The sequence below is a fragment of the Pinus tabuliformis genome, chromosome 1_2 (genome assembly GCF_031772625.1).
Source record: "Pinus tabuliformis cultivar Carrire ecotype Pingquan chromosome 1_2, CPIR1, whole genome shotgun sequence".
Lineage (NCBI taxonomy): Eukaryota > Viridiplantae > Streptophyta > Pinopsida > Pinales > Pinaceae > Pinus > Pinus tabuliformis.
In genome coordinates, this window is record NC_142298.1 from 1,061,299,204 (window position 1) to 1,061,323,290 (window position 24,087).

Below are 24,087 nucleotides of genomic sequence, written 5' to 3' on the forward strand. Positions count from 1 at the left end.
GCAGGCCCGCATTGCAATGGTCCCCTATTCAATTGCGAATGGCGAACCAGCAGAAGATCCTACCAATGGGAAGATTGCAAGGAATAACGGTAGATATCGAAGGTGCAAGCGCGCTTGCAGATTTCGAAGTGATAGAGATTGTTGATGACAACAATCCCTATCCTGCGCTATTAGGAATAGATTGGACCACTGATATGAACGGAGTGATAAATCTGAAGAAGCGCAAAATGATTTTGAGAAAAAATCACTGCGTGTAGTGGTGCCTTTAGACCCTACGGAAGGATCGCGCTACACGAAGCCAGTGCGCGACTACGAAAGCGACGATGATCTAAACTATATCTACAAGATAACCGCTCGGGAACAGGATTGGGTGAATCCTACAGCGGATGGCAGGATTTCGTGGGAGCGCGAAAGCTCCTGCACATCGGATTCGGATGAGGAAATAGAACGATGGCAGAACCAGTTACACAAGGTAACCACGCTCAATTGCAACATGATGATAAGATCACTGTGCTATGTGACAACAGAGGTAAGGGATCTGCCTATGTATGACGGGTTGATAGCGGTGGATGAATTCCTGAACAAATTTGAAAGAGAGGTGCCAGAACAACAGCGTTTTGACGCTCTAAAATGGGCACTGCGCGCTACGCCCGCAAGATGGTGGGGTATGCATCAAAGAAGTTTTGAGAACTGGCGTGACTGCAGAAGAATGATGGTTATATGGTTTGGAAAGCCTCAGCTGTGGATGGAAGCCGAGTATGATGGACGAAACAACCTGCATGCCCACCTCTCCAGATGGGTACAGGCGTATGGTACGCAACCTGCATGAATGCACACCGTCCTCACGATAGGAAACATGAACAACAAGCAGGAGCGGGCAAGACGAGGGCGCGAATGACAAAGTATGCTAAGACCAAGTGCGTCGAAGATTATATGCTGGGAAGCCTTTGACAAGGTGTACGAAGTACTGAACACAGTGCACCATGTGAGACGCATTGACTGGGACCTATGCGTACCAGCGGTTCTATGGGCTTGTAGGACCATGTGCAAAACCCTGACCGTGCAAGCACTTCTGAAGCTGAAATATGAAAAAGGCACTGCAATCCCTATGGAGCATGCGAAGCCTAGTCCGCGCATAACAACACCCGTAGATACGACAGTCCGTGAAGCCTGGAACGAAGGAATCACACAGCCACAAAAAACAGAACACATAAGACTTGAGGAAGAAATCCGACAGGGAAACCTTAGACTTCGCGAACTTGAAAAATACCGGGTACAGCTATGGGAGAAAAGTGCTTTGATGGACGTAGAGGTCAAGAAGCTGGAAAACGAAATAAAGGAAGCATTTCTCGTCGAAAAGCCGAGGATGGTAAGGCAAGGTGCGTACGATCATACTGACAGGTTAGAGAACTATCATCATGAATTGGTTAGTCTGTCGCCTTAGCTTGGACCACATATGGCCAAATGTAGTGACCAGGGTAGCACGTTGCAAGTAGTAAAGTGCGCGATGTCGATCACAACAATGGAAGGTGAGGATTCTCCGCGAAGCATGATGGAGGACGGGATGGAGCCCCACATGGATGGTGCGACCACCTGACTAGCCGCAGGAAGAACAATCTTAGCGCTCTAGGGAGTTGAAAGAAAGCGCGGGACTATAAACTATTTGTCCAGAAGCTGCGCGATATTGGGCATGCGCGCAGAAGCAGAGCGTCACAAGATCCGCAACCGCGCACGGAGAGTTGTGCTACCGTGCGGATTAGCCAGAAAGTGACCGTTAGTGTCACTATTCACGATGGGATGCTCAATTTGAGGCCAAATGAGAGAGCGGCGAGCATTTAAGACACGATTTATGGGCAAGATTTGGGAAAATCTGCTGCCAAGAAAGCATTAATGGCCCGAAATTGGGGGGAATGGTCGAATTCGAATTCAAAAGGCGCTATAAAACACAAAGGGCTGGCTAGCGAACAACACTTGGTCATTTGAGAATTAAGCGCTTGAGCAGAGCACTGAGCATTGAGAGCCGAGCGATAATTGAGCCCCTAAGTTCGCAAGTGACAGAATACAGCCTAGATACGATGACAGCCACTAAGGATGGTCTAGGAATTGAAGAGGCAGCCGCCAGCGAGGCTGCACAGAGCCCAATGGTGGAGGATGTTCCAAAAGGCGTAGGGCTTGTGGAAAAAATCCCCAAAACACCGCGAACGCTGAGGCCTAAGAAAGATAAACAAGTAATGGCCCCTGTACGCGTGTCCCCGAGGAACCCACTATGCAGCAAGCTATCAATGGCAGAAAAAGGGAACGTTGTCACGATCGACACAGTTGAGGAAGAAGAAGATATGCAGGCCCTGACCATCACAACAGAAGAAGACGAAGATATGGAGGAGGATATTCAACCTACACGCTCTGCAACAAAACTACCCGCGTATGTCCCCCTGCGGAATGGGAAGACCAAAGTGTCGAGGGACCTGGATGAAACCAAGAGTTCACTCCAGACTCCACTCCTCCCAGACAGCATAGTGTTTGAAGGCACGCACCTGGGCCGCGTGCCAACCATGAAGTTTGAAGATTGGGACCTCGCTGACCGCAAGAAGTTCCCTCACCTAGAGACCAGGAACCTTATGAAGCAGAACACTGAGGGGGTGGTGACAATGTTAGAGCCGCAGAAGTGGCTGCGCGGTGTGGAAAAGGTCGGGTTGCTGCACTTACTATGGATACCGCATTTCCACCATGCGCCCATCACCATTTTCATCATCAAGCAGCTGCTCTGCCTAGTGCATGATGGGTATCTATGGCTGGAGGAGCCTATCCCCATCACAACAGACCTAATCCACTGCATTTCTCAGCTCCCCTGCAAAGGAAAGGACCCCGCAACTATAGCCGAAGGAAAGGGCAGTGATTTGGCCCTTACAGAAGCCATGAAGACAAAATACAAGATGGAGAAGAAGAAGAGGGGCTATGCCAGCTCCAACATCAATGACAAAGGGGTACACGAAGCAACCCAACTCCTGGCCGGAAAAGTCATGAGGAAGTGTCGCGTTGATGAGGTACCGGCGCCGATGGTCGCACTGACCGAGTAGTGCGTAGAGGGGGTCCAGTTCAACTGGTATGAATTCCTCTGCGAGGAATTTTTGAAGAACTATCGCGAAGCCCAGGAGCAAGGTAAAACCTTCCACTATGCATGGTTGTTTTTATCCATAATGCTCGTAGCGGGGGAACTACGGGAGGACAGTGAATTCCCCAACATTGACATAGAATTACCGGAGGCCGTGAAGTACGCTTCGCTCTGGGCCATAAAGGACGCGAAACGAATACGCGACACAAAATATTCTGGGTGCTCATGGAGATGAGCATCCCGATGTGGATCAATCGACGATCGCGCCTGTCACCCACGGTGTACAACAGTCTACAGAGTTTTGCAGAATTCAAAGCCAACATGCATAATGTATACATCAAGGCACGCAAGGATACAACAAAGCAGTGGACAAAGCTCCCCTTTATAGTCACTGACGACACCATCTTCACTGTCTTGGAGACATGGCCTCCGGAATGGGGTGCCCCAGACCTGGCAAAACTTGAGAAGGCAACAACACAGAAGAAGAAGGACGATGCCAAGCTGCGCATCACACAATTGGCCAAGAAAAGGCGGAAGGAAATAGCAGCAGCTAAGGAAAGGGTAGTGCAGGAAGCGACACATAAAGCCGCAAAGCAGAAAAAGGTTGCAGAAGCAGCAGCCGCAACATAGGTGGCAGAAGAAGAAATAGCGAAGGTGGATGAGGACCAAGCAACGTCCTCACAGGGGCAAGAGACAGAGGAAGCAGAAACAACAGAAGGGAGTGCAGACCCAGGGACTGCATCCACACAACTGAAGCGCCCACGTATGACAGAGAGAATAGGACCGAGGAAGAAGGTCAAGGCCTTGAAGTTGGCCATTAACTCAATCACCTTAACCGAAGGTGACCTCCATGACATTGGCGAGATAATTCGCGATGTCAGAAATGAGGCCCTTCAGGACTTTCTACAGGAGCACCAGACTGCGTTGGGGGCCCTCAGGGTGCAGCGACAGGAGTTACAAGTGCGACCCCCTCAGGTGGGTACCCTTTTGACCCACCTTGCAACAGGATACTCGGTAGCAGCGCAGATGTTGCACGCACGGATGGAAAACACCATAGTGTTACCAGAAAGAGCCCTAGTAGCAGCGAATGAGACCAAAAGATTTGCGGTTAACATGATCAAAGGCCTTGGCCTTAATTTGGCTACCCTTCCGCGAGAGACACTGTATCTGCTACAATATGGGATAACGGTAGAGTTGCGCGCTAGGGAGAGTCGTGAGATCCAAGTTCTCAGCGAACAAAAGATCAACATGGAACAACTCAGTCTGCAGCGCGACGAATTGGTGTCGCAGAACCAACAGTTGGCGCAGGTGGTAGATGACACTTGCCAACGCGTCCCGACGCTAGCCATCCCAACTGATCTACCAGTAGAGGTACAGATTCACAGGTTGGCAACCGGAGTTCGGGAGGCTAGAGAATAAACAACCAAGGTTCAGTTGGAGCTGAATCTTCAGTTCACCGAGCTACGGTTAAAGGCGCAGCGTTCCACTCCCCCGGTGGTCAGAGAACACCACGTTAGCGCTATTGCAACGGGATTGGAAGAAATTGAAGGTGTAGTGCAAGCCTGTACGACTTTGTTGGAGCAAGCACTTGAGGTCCTCACAACTCTGCAGGAGGACCCAAACATCCAGCGCCTGGACACTGAGGCGTGAGAACTGCAGCAGCAATACGACAGTGTCAGAGGAACTGCGCAGACAGTAGTCCTCACTCAGCGGCTTGCAAGGATGCAGCAAGCCAAGGCACTGAAGGAACAGGTGGACGCAGTGCAACATAAGGAGGCAGTTCTCAAAGCGTGCGTCCAGCCGTGGATCGACGAGGCTTTCACTATCACAGCAAACATCAAAGGAAAGTTGGCGCACATACAGGGGATGCACACGTTAATGCAAAGAAGCGCCCCAGACACGGAGGTCTCAGAACAGAGGATGCAACAGATCCAACAAGCAGCAGCTCAGTGCACTATCGACATCAACACAGTTTGAGGACAGTTGGAGTAACTGCGTGCCAAGATCGTCGCGCCGACAGAGTGACTCGAGGGCGAGTCACGATGTTTGTGTTGGGGGTCTGTTGGACATGGAATCCCCCCAAGGCATGTTTTGGGACTCAAAGCCCATGTTTGGACCAAATGATGTTGTAAAGCCCCGCAAATTGCGAGCGCGGAAGTATGTTAGAGTCATAGGGTTGTCCGCCCTAGTTTGTAATGTAATGTCGGCCTACCCATGGTCTGTGGACCATGGGATTGTATAAATAGAGCGAGGCTCTAAGTGTAAAAGATAGTTAGTTAGAGCGAAGTATGAGATAGAGAAGTAGAAGCACAGAGCAAGTGTCTAAGTGTGTCTTGGGTCGTAGAGTAGGAAAAGGCTCTGCAGCTGAGTGCGTAGAGGCCTAGTTGTCCGCAGCTGAGTGCGCGGACCCCTACAGCTGAGTGCGCAGAGCAGAGTCGAGTCTGTAACCGAATAAGAGAATAATAAAAGAAGTTTTATCCAAATTCTGTGTATCTGTTCTTGAGTTATTACATGTTTGATATCAATTGCAAATATACTATTTATTTACTGCGCGCACTTGTATGAATGATTTATATTGCTAAGTATACTTTACACATGCAATTAAGCTAAGTTAATCAACTAACGGTGGAATACTAGTAAGGATTTGGGTAGTAACAACATTCGGCCCCCAAGTAGGGTTGCGCGAAGGCAGCGTCTCAGGCTGCGAGATACGGGTAAGCGCGCATAGCAACGTGCGCGCAAGGTCGAACCGCGGACCACTTGAACTCATCAAACATCTCCAGGGTGCGGAAACCTGGTTCTAGCACCCTCCCATACTACTTCAGGTGAGACCTCAGTTTGCGCTCTGTGGACTGTTGCCGAAAGAGCCAGTAGTACCGGGATTTGTTTGGTTAAACCACCTCTGAACCTGGGTCAGGCCTCAACAAACCAACAATGTGTATGTGAAAATGAATCCTCGCTAACCTGATAAATTATAATGCATTTTTGTGAAGAGAGAGTGCTAGGGTGTCGATAAGCCCCTTTTTGGATTGAATAGGAAAAAAAGATACAATGGATATTATTTTTTGTCCATATAGTATGAAGAAACTAGAAACATCACAAGTAGAGTAGCCCCATAAAACTCCTCTTCCTCCATTGATACATGAAAATTTGACATCTCCAAAGAATGATATGACAAGAAATTAAATTACAATGTAATCATTTTGTCAGATTTTAACTTGTATGTAAAATAATGTTTTCTCTTGCATTTATTTTGAGATAGAAATTCTTCATCCCCTCTATCTAATCATGATGTTTTTCCCTGTTAATTTAACTAAGTCTCATTAGGCTCATTGATGATATTCCTTACATTCAAGTTTCTTTTATTTAGTTTGTATCAGATATTTTTCTAGAGGCACACAGATTCGTGAGGAGAATTTATGCACATGCTAGTGGATAACAATGTTCATGACCCCATTCCAGGTTTTTCCTCTTAGAAAGAGAGGAAGTATATATGGTAAGTCCTCTTTGCCTTAACCTTGTTTCCTTTGTTTGGGATTTTGCATGGTCGTAAATAGAGCACGTGGTACGTCCTGTTTGCCTTAACCTTGTTGTTTTCGTTTGGGTTTTTGCATTGTCGAAGATGGGCATTCAATTAACCATATATGTATTCGATGTAAACAATGGAATTGAATTTATCACAAGTAATTTAACAAAAACCAACCTTTAGAGGATGGAAGTTAAGTGTAAGAATTCAAATATAGGAAATAGTGGCTTAAGCATTACAATTTATGGTGTTGGTGGTAAAGAAGGCTTTATTGATTTTGAGATCGATAATGGGAATTCTATAAATGAAATGTCGTGTTTATTAAGAAAAGAAGAGGAAATTGTTAAACAAGAATAAGAGAGGAAAATGCTAAAAAGGAATATGAGATGAAATTAGTAAATAAGAATAGAAAATAAAAAATAAAATGGAAGAGGAAATTACTAAACAAAAATGGAAAAAAATTAAAATGAAAAATAAATAATTGTTTGAGAGATGAAATTGTTAAAAAATATTGGGATTAAAATAAGAAAAATGAAGTGGAATATGATTTTTCTATTGAGAATAAAATTGAAATATTAAATAGGAACAGAGTGTTGAAATTGATAAAAGTGAAAAGGAAGAGGAAAAAGAAAAATGTTCAAGATTTGAAAAATAAAATGAGAAAAGAAAAAGGGATGGAAGAGGAAAGTGCTAAATAAGCATGGAAGAATAAAAATGAATAAGAGTGAGAAAAGAAATGGGAATCGAAATGAAATGTTAAGCATCTCTCCCCATTCTTGGTATTCCCTTTTTCCAAGGGTTCATTGTAAAGTTCATCCTCCAAGAAACCTATGGCTTTTTTTTGGCTATTTGTGTTGGCTAAGTTTTTATTTTTTTTGTTTGTCTTCTTTTTTTTAATTAAAATAACCAAGGATCAGAGAAAACCCCAAACTAGGTTAGATGATGCCTAAAAAAGAAGTGGCCAAAGGTGGGACTAACATGAGTGAAATTTTCATATGTATATTTTTTGAAGATTGTGCTCTAATTTGATAGTGCTTTTTTTTGTTGCAGGGTGGATGTCTTATATGTACAAAAAGATGGAACATGCGTATCGGTGTGTAGGTGGGTTTTAATGTCCATAAGTGAACTTGGCTCTAATACCATGTCTGAGGACTCAATAGGGGTGCTTTAACCAAAACTAAATTTATCACCTAGTTTCATAGCAAAGAAAATAGGATGTTTATAAAACAACAATTATTTGACAATAGCATATAAATAAATTTTATTTACAACATATTAAATATGTAAGGAATTTGATTTCTAGAAAATTACATAAATTAAACAACAAGAGGAAGAATACTTGATATGGTGGCTTGGTTGTGATGCCCTTGTTGGGACTACTCAATTGAATATGCTACCCTACCAACTAGGAGAGTCTATCCAACTTCTTAGCCTAGGGAACCTCCATGGGTTCCCTATCCCTCTTATCCAAAGCCAAACCACAGTCGTAGTGTGTATAAGTTATATCTAACACCCTCCAACCACAACCAAATTGTTTAAGTTCTCCCTCCTCCCCTTCCTCTTGGTTCTCTCCTCCTCCTTTCCCATTTCAAAATCCAAAGCCAAAAGAACAAAAACGTAATTCCCCCCTCCCATTCTCCCTTTCTCGCCTTATTCCTCCCCCTCCCCCCTCGTTCTTTCGATTTCAAGGCCTTTGACTTCCCCCTTGACACCTCCTTGAGCTAGACCCCTACTTATCACTCCAACTGCCCCTTGTCCCATAATTAACACTCGAGTGGTTCATTCTCCAACCAACCCTTATTAATTCAATAAAATAATATTATCCTTGAAATGTTAGTCAAACCGAAAGAATCCTATTAATTTAATTTTTAAATGAATCATGTTTAAAATATAGTCATCAATTATAAATCAAGTTTTAAAGTTATCTAATCACTAATCATGATTAGCCATCAATCAGGCTCAAGGTTACCCATAAGCTTGATCATTAATCAATCTTAACCATTAATAATTCATCTAACTTGTTAAGCTTTAGAATAATAGTGTATTCGTGCGAGGTGTGGGTATATAGCTAGCATACACATACCTCGTACTATACAAGCAATGCTTATTGGAAGCAAGAAAAACGTCAATCACTCAGTTGGTAGGCTAATAAAATAATGTAAGATAACAAGATTAGGTAGGGGCATTACAAATATATTTTATTTGTCCACATTTATCATCGTACTTGAAGCCTCCATGAAGTCGTCGAGGATGGTTTTCAAAGCCCTAGTCTCCCCCATAGTGGACATGCCAAAGAGCATAATATCATCAACAAATTGTTGATGGGTGATAGGTAAATCATTACCATAAAGACAAAGTCCCATAATAACATCTTGACTCCCAACAGATTTAAGATAACTTCCCAATCCCTCTATTTCCAAGATAAATAAAAAGGGAGAGATAGGTTCGCCTTGCCGTAAACCTCCAGAGAGATTAAAAGTCATGGTTGGAGAACCATTCATAAGGATGGAGAGGAAGGGAGTAGAGATTAGGATCTTTATCCAAAAGATCCAATGAGATGAAAACCCAAAGGCTTGGAGAATTTGGACCGAGTAATCCCAATTTAAGCAGTCATAAGCTTTAAAGAGATCCAATTTTACAAGTATTTCAACCCTCTTGGATCTCTTTAGAGAGTGGATAACCTCATGAGCTGCCACAATCATGTCAAGGATTTGGCAGTCTTCAAAAAAACTTGTCTGCTGCAAAGAAATGACATTATTCAATAGAGGCTTAAGGCAGGATTTGGCCGTCTTCAAAAAAACTTGTCTGCTGCAGAGAAATGACATTATTCAATAGAGGCTTAAGGCAGTTTATAATGGTTGATGATATAATCTTACAAACACCATGACAAAGAGAAATTGGTAAAAAAAACCATTGGTGTTATCCATCCTGCCAGACTTGGGAATTAAAGTTATAAAAGTAGCATTAAGGCTTGGCCACACCTTTTGGAAGCAGCAAGATTCTTCAACACGTGCATGCACTTCAAATCCTACCACTTCTCTAATCGAGACCTTCCTAAGACTTCTCTAATCGAGACCTCATTGTGGGCAGGATGGAATCTAAGGTTGGTTATATGCGAGGTAATTCGTTGGATAACCGTTGTTCTGTTGGGCATGAGATCCATAAGCAAGGAATGATAGTATGAAACACGTTCTTGTTCCAACTCCGCATGTTGCACCAGACATTGCCCGTTGTTAGAAGAAAGTGAGAATATATTGTTGTTGTGACGATGCCTTGTAATAGCCTTATGGAAAAAATTTGAGTTCCTCTCTCCATCCTTCTATCACTGCACGCAAGATTTCTGTTTCTAAAGGGTCTCCTCCTACTTCTAATGCTACTCTATTTTGTTAATCAATTTTCCTTCTTCCATTATCAAAGCATTGCTGTGTACGTCCAGAATAATATGTTATTACACCTACTACATGTGCATCTCTAGGACCTGTTTTTCTTCAGAAATATGGCCAAATTCCTATTTATTTCATCCTTTGAGTCTGAATTTAAACTCCTTAAGCTTAAGTTGGAAGGTATGCCTATGGTTTTATCCTTGGACCTACAATTCTTCGCACCAACTTTTGGCTTTGAACAAGAAGTCAGGATCCTGTAGCCATAAGCCTTTAAATCTGAAAGGTCGATTATGAAGGTTTTCTTTCAAATCTAACTCCAAGTAGATTGACCAATGGTCTGAGCCAATGCTTGGAACAATAACGACTTTATTAAAAACATCACTTTCAAGTAAGGATTCAAATACTATAAATCGATCCAGTATACTAGCTACTTGTTGCCTTCCCCCCTCGTGATTATTCCAACTACGTAGAGACCCCATTGATAGTATTCATATCAGCCGATTGGTGTTGGTGAAGAAGGTCGGAGAATTATTGTGTCTTTGGATCGAGCCTCTTAATCCCCTATTCTTCACCTCCGAGAATTTAATAAGGTTGAAAACTTTGCCAACAATCGAAATCTCGTCTTGATGGAGGGATCTAATTGTTGTAATGTCTGTCAGAAAATATGATTTTCCCATGGGAATATAGGGGTTGTATACTATAACATTCCTTGGCTCCGACATAGTGAAAATTCCTTGACAAATGCGAGGTAATTTGATCCAGTTTTGGAATGATACTTCTGGGGAATTCCAAAAAAAGACGAGACCCCACACACTTCCTTTAATGTCCAAATCAATCCCTTCACATCCTCTCCAACATCAAGAGCCAATTTCTTTGACTTTATCTCGTGAAACTTTTGTTGCTTGGATCATAAAAATGGATGGGCTTCCTTTTAAGTTTTGTCTCTAAAATATCTTTGTTTACCTCAGCTATTGAGACCGCGACTATTCCAAGAGATTATGTTCAATTAGTAGAGTGTTTGGAAGAGGTAAACACCTCTAACAACATGATTACCTTCCTTGGATATTCACCAACTATTTGGATCTAAGCTTTATTAGTCCTCTTGCCCCTTTTTTTGAATTCGATATGCCTTTCCCACTCTACGTGAGTACTCCCAAATCCTTGCTTGTCGATCCAACCTCCCAATTTGTTGCCATTAATTGATCCTTTACTCTAAGATAAATCTAATGATATTGGATTTTCTATTGCTTTGGAATGGTGCTAGGATCCTTATTTTTCCATCATTCAAGAACATTTTGTAGGATTTTCTTGTCATTGTTCAACATTTCAGTATCCTCTTTTGCATTCATTCTTACCACATCCAACACGGCTTAAGCAAATTGGCTTTTAGGGTTTCTCTTTCTACTTGTAACGTTTTGAAAATCCTTGGAATTGACTTTGTGGGATTCCTCCTGCATTTTTTCTTGAAAAATCAAGTAATCTTTGAATAAATGGCCATACTTGTGGCATTTATGGAACCAAAAAAGAACGTGTTCATGGTCTAGAGGTTGACTCCAGACTTTGTCTTGGTAGGACATTTCTATAGATTTTGGAAAAGGTTGGGAGAATTCATGTATATGCATATTTTGGCATATGAGGTGTGCTTCCTACATCTAGTGCCCTCCAAGATCTTGACAAAAGATCCAATTGAATTTCCAATTCTTTCTAAAACCTTTGGGTCCCAAAATTATTTGGGAAGAGAAAAAAGGTCTCACCCATAGCAATGCTGCTAAAAATTGCTCTTTTCTAGGGTTATAATGTTCCTTCCAGAATCTCATGACTAGGCTTGCATTATTGTAAAAATAAGGACCATTTTCAAAGACTCAGACCCTATCTTCCAAGCGAGTGAATATTATAGTAAAGAAGCTTTTGGCCCTTAGTTTCAAATCAATTTGGCCTTTTGGTTTCCATTTATTGTAGATCCATTTTACTAAGTCCTTCTCTGAAGGCCATATCCCAATAAACTTACAAATGAGTGTGTGATATTTCATTTATTTTTTATACCCTTCCAGTTTGTTGGGTCGAACCTTGTATTTGGGGTTTTTTGTTGCTTTAGTAAAGAAGCTTTTGGCCCTTAGTTTCAAATCAATTTGGCCTTTTGGTTTCCATTTATTGTAGATCCATTTTACTAAGTCCTTCTCTGAAGACCATATCCCAATAAACTTACAAATGAGTGTGTGATATTTCATTTATTTTTTATACCCTTCCAGTTTGTTGGGTCGAACCTTGTATTTGGGGTTTTTTGTTGCTTTGGGAAGACATCTGCTCTAGAAACAAGATTGTCATTGTTCTCTAAGAACTGTAGTTTCTCAGATAGCTCTTTCTCCATGTAAATCTCTAGATCCTCTCACACTAGACTTGTTTTCCCAAGTTACATTTTTTTATAGGAGGGGCTCACGCCCCTCCCCAAGTGGGTACTCATGGAGGAAAACACTCATGGAGGAAAACACTCACGGAGGAAAACAATAGCAGTATTGCAGTGAAACTGATGGTATCCAAATCTAAAATGTCTCTTAATGGATAACATTAACCAACAAGAATGTTAGAATTTATAAAAAATTTCTGCAAAATCAAACTCTACCCCTAACTGAGCTCCACATTTCAATTTGATTATAATTTAAAAATAAATTATCATTATTATTATTTTACATTTTATTCAAATCAAATTTAAAATAAACCTTTTTTTGCCAAAACAATCCATAATCTCTTTATATCTTCACACCATTCTTACATAATGATTATGGAAGAAAATAAGGTTGTTTGCATCTCAACCAAAAAGGAATTTTTAATAAATGTCAATTAATCATTTAAAAATTATATTATATTTATCTCAACTAGTGTTCTGTTATATCCTTACACTAATTTAAGATAATGGTTATGGAAAGTAATAGTACGAGAGGGGTTTTAGTTGTAGAGATGAGAATGGAGACAAGAACAAGTGATGACAGTTGAGAGGTACAGGTTATAGTTGTGATTGAGAGGTACATGTTGTAGCGGCGGAGTCATAGTAGGTCTGTAAAGGAGTTTGATAGGGGATTGCCCAAGAATCCCAATTTAGCTAATGTTGGTGGTCAAAAGCACAAGGGCTTGGGGGATTTTCATCCTAGTGTTGCTGTCCATGCAGACTTTGGCTCAAATGTTAATGGGTATAGCCCCTATGGTGATGTCATTTTAGGAGCTAGGTGATGGCCTGGAATGGCCACTAAAGAGTTGTTTGACTACAAAATGTTTGTTGAAAAGCCTGAACGAGAATACCACCTGAGGAGTGGCATGGGAGATAAAATATGCAAGGTGTTTGACAAGAGGCACCAGCATAACGGGAAGGAGTTGGGGATATTGATCTTGAAAGCTTTATTCTTCAAGGTCTCTATCTAGAGAGTCCCTTTGCATCATGGTCAATGAGGATGATGTTGTACTAACGCTCGCGTCCAAAATACAAGATTTGACAAGGACTCTGATGGGTTCATTGAGGTTCCTCTATAAAGGCAACTTAAGATGGATCTAGATGTCAAAGGCTATGACATTAAGGGTGCCTCTATCTCTCTTGTTGCTTGCTTGAATGGTAGAGCTAGGGGTAGGTGGGTATCTTCGACACCAAATCCCATGTACTTCAAGGATTCCCTCAAGACAAGCCCCAACACTCATTAGCCTCATGAAACTCCTAGGGTGTTCCAGCTAAACAAAGTGAAGGATGTACCCTCTATGGAAATTTCATACCTAGACTTGGAGGACTTCCTTTAGCTCTACGTTGAGTCAAGCCATATTTGTTACTTCAATGGCTCATGGACGCATTAAGAGGAACTTTGTAAGTGGATTCATTAGTCCTAGACCAAGATGGTCAAGGAAATCTTCTGCTCAAAAGGTTTTTACATAGTGTTTTTCATTGAACCGAAAGATTACTAAAAGTCCCTAACTAGTGGGCCTTGGTTCAGGGGTAACATTGATTTGTTTATAACCCCCTAGTTTTTGGATTTCAAGCCCTCTATAGCAGTTATTACCAAGCTCCCAATTTGGGTTCGACTACCTAATTTTCCTATCCAGCTATGGCACTTTTTAGTTTTTCAGTCTATTGGAAACTCCTTTGGTCATTTTTGTTATAGGCCATTTTGTCACATCTAGTCAATAGGCTTGTTAATTGTATCAATCAACATCATTTTACCCCTTGTCATCAACTTTGCATAAAGCCTTAAGCATGGCTCTCCCGAATCCCTGAATTTTTTCCTTTAATTGCTTCATTTCAATGATTTTAAGGCCCAACACACCCTACTGCCTTAGGAGATTGTGTTCACCACCAGGTTGGCCCTCTCTGGATATGCGTTGATCACCTACAGGTTGCCCCTCGCTGGGGGTGCGCTGATTCTAGAAATTTGGGAAAAATAAAAAGAATCTCAAAGCTTCCTCTTCCAGAAGATTCGAGGAGTTGTTACAACCATTTACCTTGAATGAAAGTCTTGAATCCAATCATATCCTACCTTGGAGATTTCACCCCTTATCCCTTAACCTCATCCTCCCATCAAGAGTGGATCTCAAGCCTAGATTGGTAAATGGATAAGAATTCCTGACTTACCATCCTCTTCTATATATTTACTTCCATCCACAAGTTGGGGGTTGGCTTTTGGAGATAGATTCTACCCTTATGTTGTTGTTGTGAGAGTCATTATTCTATGCATTAGGGTGACATAGAAATACACTTTGTGACAAGGAAGGACAAGTCAACTTGGAGGAGCTCTTCTACAAGATCAACTCTATATTTGGTTGTAATTCTCTCCATTTCTATTAATACAAGGAGTACATTGTCTTTCTATATGTGATGTTATGATTTCACGCATTTCAATACCATGTTGATATATTGAATGAAGTAATTGGATTATGCTATATAGATGTCGTAAATTTTTGGCTTGTGTTGTCTCATTGTGCAAGTTCTAATTATAGTGATCGAGGCTAGGATTGGAGCATACAAGCTAAGAGAGGAGCGAAGCTTGCGACATATTCCAGGTAGGCTTCATTCCATTGTCCATTTACTTTAAGGCATTCTAGTCCTTGCTTTATCTTGTTCTAGGTCAGTCCACCAAGCCTAGGAAAGACACTTTTGTTTGCACTTGTAGATTTTGTATAACAATTTTCTTGCTGCAGATCCCTCTTGAGGACAACTTGGCTTGTACAACTATGGTAGAATTTTTATGGAAATTGACATTAGCAAAGGGTTGTCAGAGCAAATAAATTTAAAAATAAAAGATTATCAATGGACACAATCTTTGGATTACGAGAAAACTACGCTTTGGTGTCGAGTTTGTCATCAAACTAGACATTTACATAATCCTTTCCCTCAATCAAATCCCAGCAAGAAACATCTTAATAGAACTTCCACATCAAAAAGTTGGAAACCTTGTGTCCCACCCCCTATGGAGGGAGAGACTTCTATTTATGGCCCAAGAGGATGAGAGTGTTAATGATCATTTCGAGAGATCAGGATCAAATTGTTGGTATTCATTAAACTCATGAGGACTCAAAAGGGAACCCAATAACCCTTGCAAACAGACAGTTGGTAAACAAAGAACTATATGTGGGTATTTCAAAGTGTGCTCATGAATCAACGTCTTCTGACACCAATAAGGAGTTTCCTTCGGCTCTCTGCAAATTACCTTGGCCAACCCGCCTCCTGTTGGGTGGACCAAGGTTGTGAGAAAGAGAGGAAAGAAAAGTCGATCTAAAGATTGTCCCCAAGCAGGGTAATTTTTTCTGGTATGTCAATCCCTTGATAGAGTGAATGAGGAATAGGAAAGTCCTCTGATAATTAGTTGCTACATCAATGTAATACTACTTTTTTAGTAATAAAAAGTATTAATTAAAAAAAATGAATATGGAAATAAAATAAGGTATTTTACATCTCATTCAATACCAAAGAGTTAAAAGTGGGGTTTAATCTTTTAACAATCAAAATAATTTATGGGTTAAACAAGTAGGTGGTACCTTTATAACATCAACCCAGTTTTATAGTTGCTTTCTAATTTACATATGACATTTAAAAAATAGTATTGGTATTTTAATACAATACGAAGGAAATGTATACTTCATTGTGTTATTCAATTAAGATGTGATATATATATATATATAACAATAAAAAGTTTTAATGTTAGCCATAACTAAAATATTTCAATGTCATATTAAGTAAGATAATTTTATATCAACTTTATATACAAAAAATTCTTAATATGTAATTCATATGTGTCATTTAAAATATTTCAATATAAACATGGAGTAAAAGCAAATGAAAATAAAATAAAATCTTATGCTTAAGATATTTTATTAGATTGTTGTTTCAAGATATTTAATGTCTTCAAAATCTATTATCAAATTGACACTATATATAACCAACATACATCCATATCAAGTCTAAATTTATACATTAGGGAACATCCAAAAGAAAAATGTCAACCTCATATGTATGTAACTATAGATAGATAGATAACTAATATTATTAAGAAACAACATAGATAGATGTCACTAAGTCATCTACACTTCACCCTGATTGACGTCCCAAGAGAAAAGGAAAAAAGGAAAAATCCATAATCAATCCTTTGATCTAATTCTAGCAATATAGTAAAAGTAGTTTGGTGTAATGGGCTTACAAGGATGATGAAATGATGTAATCTGATTTTTTGAGCCAATATAATTTAATTTACAAAAGAATAACTTGGGATCTACCAAGCACCAAAAGAAATAGAATCTCTTGAGGTGCAAACTTGTTCTCAAGTTTTGCACTCAAAAAATTTGCATTGTGAAATAATTGATCTCTCTTGAGACAAATCTTGTATTGAAATCTTTAAATGAAGTTAATTTGTTTGTTTCATTATTATTAGATTTAAAAGACAAAATAAAACAAAACAAACAAACAAACTTACTTATCATAGAATAGAAAGTGTTGTTATTTAGCCCCAAGGGTTAGTTCAAGTAGTCTAGAGCCAAATGTAAAGTTCTTTGATATTGTTGTTATCACAAATTTAACTATTTTTCCATTTAATCCTAAATTTCAGTGTTTTCGTTCCGAAAATATTATTAATTAGGTTTAATTTTAAAAATTAACCATGAAATATTATTTTTTATTTTATAATGTTAAATAAAGATTTAGGCAGATAAATATCTATATTTTTTAATTAAAAAATAAAAATAAATTTTTTTAAAAATAACCGTCCATATAACAAGGCCTCTATATCATGAGACCAACCTGGAAGCATAAAATCCAAATTTTGATGTAAACATTGATCCATTTGAAACAGCTAGAAGCATAATATCCACTGTCGATGTAAACATTGACCCATTTGACATGGGATACAAATATTCATTTGAAATTATAATCTGCGATAATAGATGATGGTTGTTTTATGTGCCAAACAAACAGTCATCTGAGACTAAAATTGAATGGATCTCAAACAAAGAAAATACAGGAAAATCTAAATGCAGTGACCCACATTGTGGAAAAATAAGGCACAGGATCCTATGAATTTTTATCCCAACAAAGTGCATTTTCTACAACTTTATTTTGTGACAAGATGGAGCATGAAAGTGGTAAAGAGAATTCTTGACTCAGGTGTAAGATTCCTTCAGGATGGGACCCACCCTTTGGCAAGATCATTGTTCTGAAACCCTAACGTTCTTCATCACTTGACGCAAATTCAAGAACGTCAAATGACGCCTAGTGACCTTCGAAGCAAACAGAGAACAAACTAGAATTGATGAATGTTACATGGAAAAGAAAGGATCAGAGGAAATACTCAGAGACCCGCCATGGAACTGCGACATTATGGAGTCACTGAGCCCGTTCTGCAACGCCGTCCCGTCGAGGCCAAACATCAATCCTCCCGCCGCGGCGCCTGCCAGAGCCCCCGCTCCGAGCCCCAAACCCTGATGCTGTCCGGCACCGGCGTAGTTGTTTCTCGCAGGACGCGATCCGGGCAAGCCTATGTAATTCTCCTGTGGCCAAGAACCCATAAATGGCGGCACTGGTTGGCTCGCCATCGGGGGCCGAATTGGAGGGCGAGGATAATTAAAATTGTGAGGAGGACGGGCAGGACCCTGAGCCGAGGCTGGGGTTTCTTGGACAGGGTAAGTGTAAGGGAAATTAGGGGGCGGGAAATTACCCGGGCGTCCCGACGGCATTTTTGACGGTGGAGCCGCCGGATAAGCAGTCACTGGTTCAGCATCCTCTTCAAAAGTGATTCCATTTGTCGAAGTCGAAGACCCTGAATCGTACGAGGCCTGCGGATCGAACCTGCGACCCACCTTTATCCACACATCAACCAATCCCCGCGCCTTACCAGATGGGGTCCGGAGCTGGAAACTGGCGGTCTCGGTGTAGTCTCCGTCTGCATTGTTGGATTTGGCCACGAATTCTTTGAGCGGAATGGTTGCGCTGCATTCAAGCTTCGAATAGTGGAAAAGCGGCTCCTGGCTGTGGACTTCTACTTGCAGAGACGCTAATTCTTTGTCTTCTTCGAGCTTGAGGGCATCGACGATGCAAGAAAATTTCATGTTCCAGGTGGGGTGCGTGTCTCCGATCTTGTCGATTTTGCTGCAGTACTTGTGCTCGAGGTCTATCCATGCCACGCATAGGGTTCTGAGCTTGTACAGGGGATTGCTCCGCTTGAGACCCCTGGCAGAGATTATGCAGACCTCTATCGATCGATTTTCCATTTCGAACCTGCGACCTCCTTCTCATATTCCTATTTACCACATTGGAGTCCCTCCAAAGCGAAGGAGGGCCATCCTGCCTTTGATCGTAAGAAAGGCACCCCATGGCTTCAATGGAATCATTGATTTCTGTGAGAGGAAGCCATCGATGAACAGTGGCACAACGTACATATGCTTATTGCATCTTTTCAGAAAAAGGAATCGGTGGCTAAATTGTCAATGTTTCGCCCTTTTTTTAATTATAGATACATATCATTTTAGTTAATAGAATTTAGTGTAAAAATTGTTGATTTTAGTAAAGTAGGACAATTTGAAAATTTTGAAAAAACATTATTTTAAAGGCAATAAATTTTTTTAAATAAGTTTATTTATTAAAAAAATAAATAAATTTTAAATTATATATATATATATATATATATTCACAAGTGTTATTTAAATAATATAAAATAATAATTTTAACCAGAATTACATCAGGTAATTAATTAAATATATAAAATAATGATTTTAAACTATAGTTACATCATCCGATTAATTATAAAAAGATATAAAAAAATATAAAAACTAATTCTATTAAAAATCCGTAATTTTCTTTTATATTACAACAATAATTTCATTTATACACAAAATTATTACAAATAGATAACATTTCATTTTCCTCTTCCTCTTTTCATACGCCAATTTCATTAAATTATTTTATGTTCTTTATATTTATATAAAAATATTAATATTATTTTTTTCAATTATTTTGACACATAAATAAAATGATAAATGGGCCTGGAGTATGTCCTAAAACTGCTTCTGCTTGGCTAAGAGCTCGTCTTCCTCGGACTTAAGGAAACAGGTTAACGACCCAAGACCCAGAGGCATCTGGTAGGAGTGAAAGCCTGCTCCCTTACGGACCACCAGCGGGTTATTCCAGGTAGCATGGTTTTCCTCGATAACAAGGATGCATCAAACTGACATTCGCGGATAGCAGCGAGAGATGGTTGTCCTCACTGTTGGTTTGACCACTGAGTTTGATAGGTTTTTCCACCTTTGAAAAAAAATGATAAAAAACAAATTATAACCATGATAACCTTAATTTCATGATTTCACATTATATATTTATTTGTTATATATATTGGAAGATTTTTTGGGTTAATCATTTTATTCTATTCTTTTTTATTAGTGATCATGAATTAAAATCAATAAGGTGTTGAACCATGCATCAATATGGTAGTAAATATTAAAGAACAAATCTTTAGATCAAGTTATCTCTAAAATATATTGTAACCATTAAATTAAGTAATTACAAATACATACTTAAAAAAAACATAATAAACAAGTGTAATATGCGGCATTGTTGTTTATTACCTACCTCTAATGAAAAAAGTAAAAAATTATTGTAATTAAGCTAAAACAAATACTAGGATATTTCAAAAATTAGAAATTATTGTAATTACGCTAAAACAAATACTAGGATATTTCAAAAAAATAGGCTATAAATAGGGGAAAATAATATTATTATATTTTAAATTTGTTGGTGTGATAAAGATATTGGATGCCTAGAGGAAAGATTGAAATTGTTTGTAGTATGTTGATTACTTGTAGTTTAAGTTTAAGGGTTGTCCTGATTGCTTATTCTGTCAATTCACGCATAAAATAATGTTTAATAAGATTAAATTTGGTTGATAGAATTTTTTTCTGCTTTAATAATTATTTTATTTTTTCAAGATTAAATTTGGTTGATAGAATTTTTTTTTCTGCTTTAATAATTATTTTTTCATTAAGGGTGTGTTGAGTGAATGGTGAATAAACTAAGATGGTGGCAAAAAAAGGGTTTATGATACATGACCTATCAAATTAAAATTCTCTAAAGATAATCAATCTATCCCCCTAGAAAATTGGGATAAATATCTTAAGAAGTTGTATGACTCCCGCACACCATGAGCACCATCTTAAACACTCCTATTAAGGATGATATTTTTTCTCTGGAAGACGTTGAATCTCGGATTAATAAGCTCGCTAATGGAAAAGCCAAAGATATTGAAGGTTACCAAGTTGAGATCTTTAAAATGGGAAGATCTATCCTCATTCCTCATCTCCACAAGCTTCTCAATTTGGTTGTAAAACATGACTTCCCTAAGCTTTGGACACAAAGTCCTATTGTGTCTAGCTTTAAAAATGGGGACAAAAGTGTTTCGTCTAACTACAGGACCATTGTGATTAGCCACATCCTAGCTAAGCTTTATGGGCTTATTTTGGAAAAATAAAAAACTTACCCTTTGGCTTGAGAACCAAGGTGAAAGAGTTAAAGGGCAAGCTGGTTTTAGGAGGCATCACTCAACTATCGACCACCTTGTCACTCTTAAGATCATCACAGAAGAATGTCGCAATAGTAAAACCAATCTCTTTTGTTGTTTTGTGTACTTTAGAAAAACTTTCGAGACTGTCCCTCGAGATAAGCTCTGAGAGAGGCTTGAAGAGATCATGGTTCCTCCTGAACTAAGGATTGTTGTGATCTGCCTCTACGAGACTGTCATTGCCAAGCTTAAGACCAACGAAGGGTGGTCTAAAGATATTAAATGTAATATCAGGGTTAAGCAAGGTTGTCCCCTTTACCCTACCCTTTTTGGTATTTACATTGATAAGCTAGAGGAGTGTTTGGAAACTACAGGCTGCAAAGGTACCGAGCTCGCTGGTATTATCATTACTCTTCTCCTTTATGTTGATGATATTGTTCTTCTTGCAAGGAGCCATGATGACCTAGACAAGCAGCTTAAGACTCTTCATGTCTACTGCTCCAAGATGGGTATGACAATTAATACCGACAAGACTAAAGTCATGATCATTAAATCCAAAAAGATCACCCATGGTAGTTTCGTCTATGATAACCACTATCTAGAGCAGGTTTCTTCTTATAAATATTTGGGTATTGACTTTCCTTGTCATCTCAACTGGAATTATAGCATCGAGAAAAGAATTATTGGAGGTTGGAAAACTTATTATGAGCTTGAAAACAATTGTAAGTCAATCGATCTTTACATTTGGAGTAAAAAAAGGTTCCTCTTTGAGACTCTCGTCACCCCTATTATCTTATATGGATGTGAAGTTTGGGGGTGCAATATATCTAGGGAGTCGTGGAGAAATATTGAGATGATCCAAAAGCAATTCATAACCTATAACCTCAAGATCAAGGGAAATACTCCCTATCCTATCCTCTTGATCGAAGTTGGCATGTCCCCCATTGAAAGTGCGACTATGTTTAGATATATAATGTATAAGAAGAAGCTTCACAATATGGAATCCAAGAGGCTCCCAAAAATTGCTTCTAACTTTAGTCAAAACCCCCACCTATGCTTCAAGTGCGGGTGGCATCAAGCATCAAGATGCTCAGCCTTGGCTCAACCATTGGGGATTAAGGAGGAGATCATCATGGGAATCAAGGACAGTATCAAATATACTATTACCTCCAGTTTTAAGGACAAGATGTGGGATGCTAAGGAGCTGGAGGGTAAAAGGAAGCTAAGGTACTATAAGGAGGTGATCAACCCCACCCTTGATAACCAAAATTATCTCTCTATGTTGACTAGCACTAAGAATAAAATGAACATCGCTAGGATTAGAACTAACTCTCATGAGCTTCGAAGTGAGACCGGGCAGTGGTCTACCCTTATGACTCCCTAGGACAATAAAATCTGTTAGATTGGTGACACTAAGAAGGTGGAAGATGAAAAGCACTTCCTTTTAGACTGCCCAGCACTTGCCCACATCCGCTCTCAATTCCCTATCATCAGCCATACCTCCAATCTTCTTGACTTATTAAGCCAGTCCAACTATAGCGATCTTGGAACGCTTATTTCCCTGCTCCTTGATCACAAAAACAAGATTTTGAAGAATGACAATTAGACTCTCTTTTCTTGAGGTCCGATAGACCACATTGGTCTTAGTGGACATTCACCACCACCACCACCACTGCCGCCGCCGCCACTAAGACCATCATCACTTATTATTTTATAACCATTTTTAAAGTTAAAATTAGATTTGAATTGCATGTTTTTTAATTGATGTGAAAATATCTCTTTGTTCTAGCACTAATATGTCATGATGCTAATCTAATGGCATCATGTATCACTCAAATAATAATGTTTATAATGGCATCATGTATCACTCAAATAATAATGTTTTCCATAATAGCAATATGATACCTTACTAACATTCTTTCATCATTAAATTAAAATATTTTAATTTTAAAATAAGTTAATAAATTACATTATAATTATAAAATTTGAAAACCAAAATTTAATAATTTATATCAATTTTATCTTAAAATATCAAATAATATTTTAATTTTAACATAAGTTAATAAATTACATTATGATTATAAAATTTGAAAACCAAAATTCTATAATTTATATAAATTTTATCTTAAAAATATGAATTGATTTTTTAATACATATTTTTTTAATTTATTAAAATTAAATTAAAAAATAATAATCTTAAATTATTAAAAATATATAATTTAAAAATTTTACAATTTTATAAATATATATATATATTAAAAAAATTCAATACATAAAATATTTCATAAGTAATGCATGGCTTTATAATATTAATTTTAATATTTATTAGAATTTAAAACTAAACCGACCCTTTTTTAAGTAAGGTATAATATGGATGGATGTTTGTTTAGCAATATAATTATTGCGGATATAATATATCCGCATTATTTTCAGTTATAATGGCATAGATAAATTTGGAGGAGGGTTGAGTTGAATTTTGTGTTTATTATTGTGTTGTGTGTATAATAATAAAATGAGATGATATTTTAATGTTTATGAGATTAAAAATAGTTCATGCATGATTAGTTTTAAGTTTTTTTGTCTTTTGTAATTCAATTTTTTTCTTATTAAATTGATGATGGACTGGCTTAACTTTCTAACAATCCTTTCGCTGAAAAGACAATCCAAAGAAACCAATACTAACATGTTCTCATAACTTTCTCTAATATCTTTAAACGCATCACATTTCAAACTAATAACAATCATGATAATATAACTATCACAGTATACAAAAACATTCTTAATTTTAATATCTACTTAAATAAATCAACTTAACTTTATAAACCTATTAACTCACATAGATTCATTCATACCATTTCATATGCAATACAATCATTCTAACTTCATTCATTCATTCATGTACTACGAAGAACAACAAAAATTTCTGTAATCAGAGGTATCAGGATTGTCTCAGGTTCAAATGTGTACGGCTTTAGATAACCCTTCTTTCCAAAGACACGGCGATTCAGGTACAAATTACAATACTCGTCAAACATTCTTATAAAATAAATCAGCGAT

General features: G+C 38.6%; 1 protein-coding gene across 1 annotated transcript; it reads right to left on the reverse strand.

Moving 5' to 3' along the window:
* Positions 1-17,530: 17,530 nt before the first annotated feature.
* Positions 17,531-18,903, reverse strand: LOC149209802 (protein SRC2 homolog). Its single transcript, XM_089396518.1, has one exon. It carries the CDS (start codon positions 18,749-18,751, stop codon positions 17,801-17,803), a length of 951 nt encoding a protein of 316 aa, XP_089252644.1. The 5' UTR covers positions 18,752-18,903; the 3' UTR covers positions 17,531-17,800.
* Positions 18,904-24,087: the final 5,184 nt, after the last annotated feature.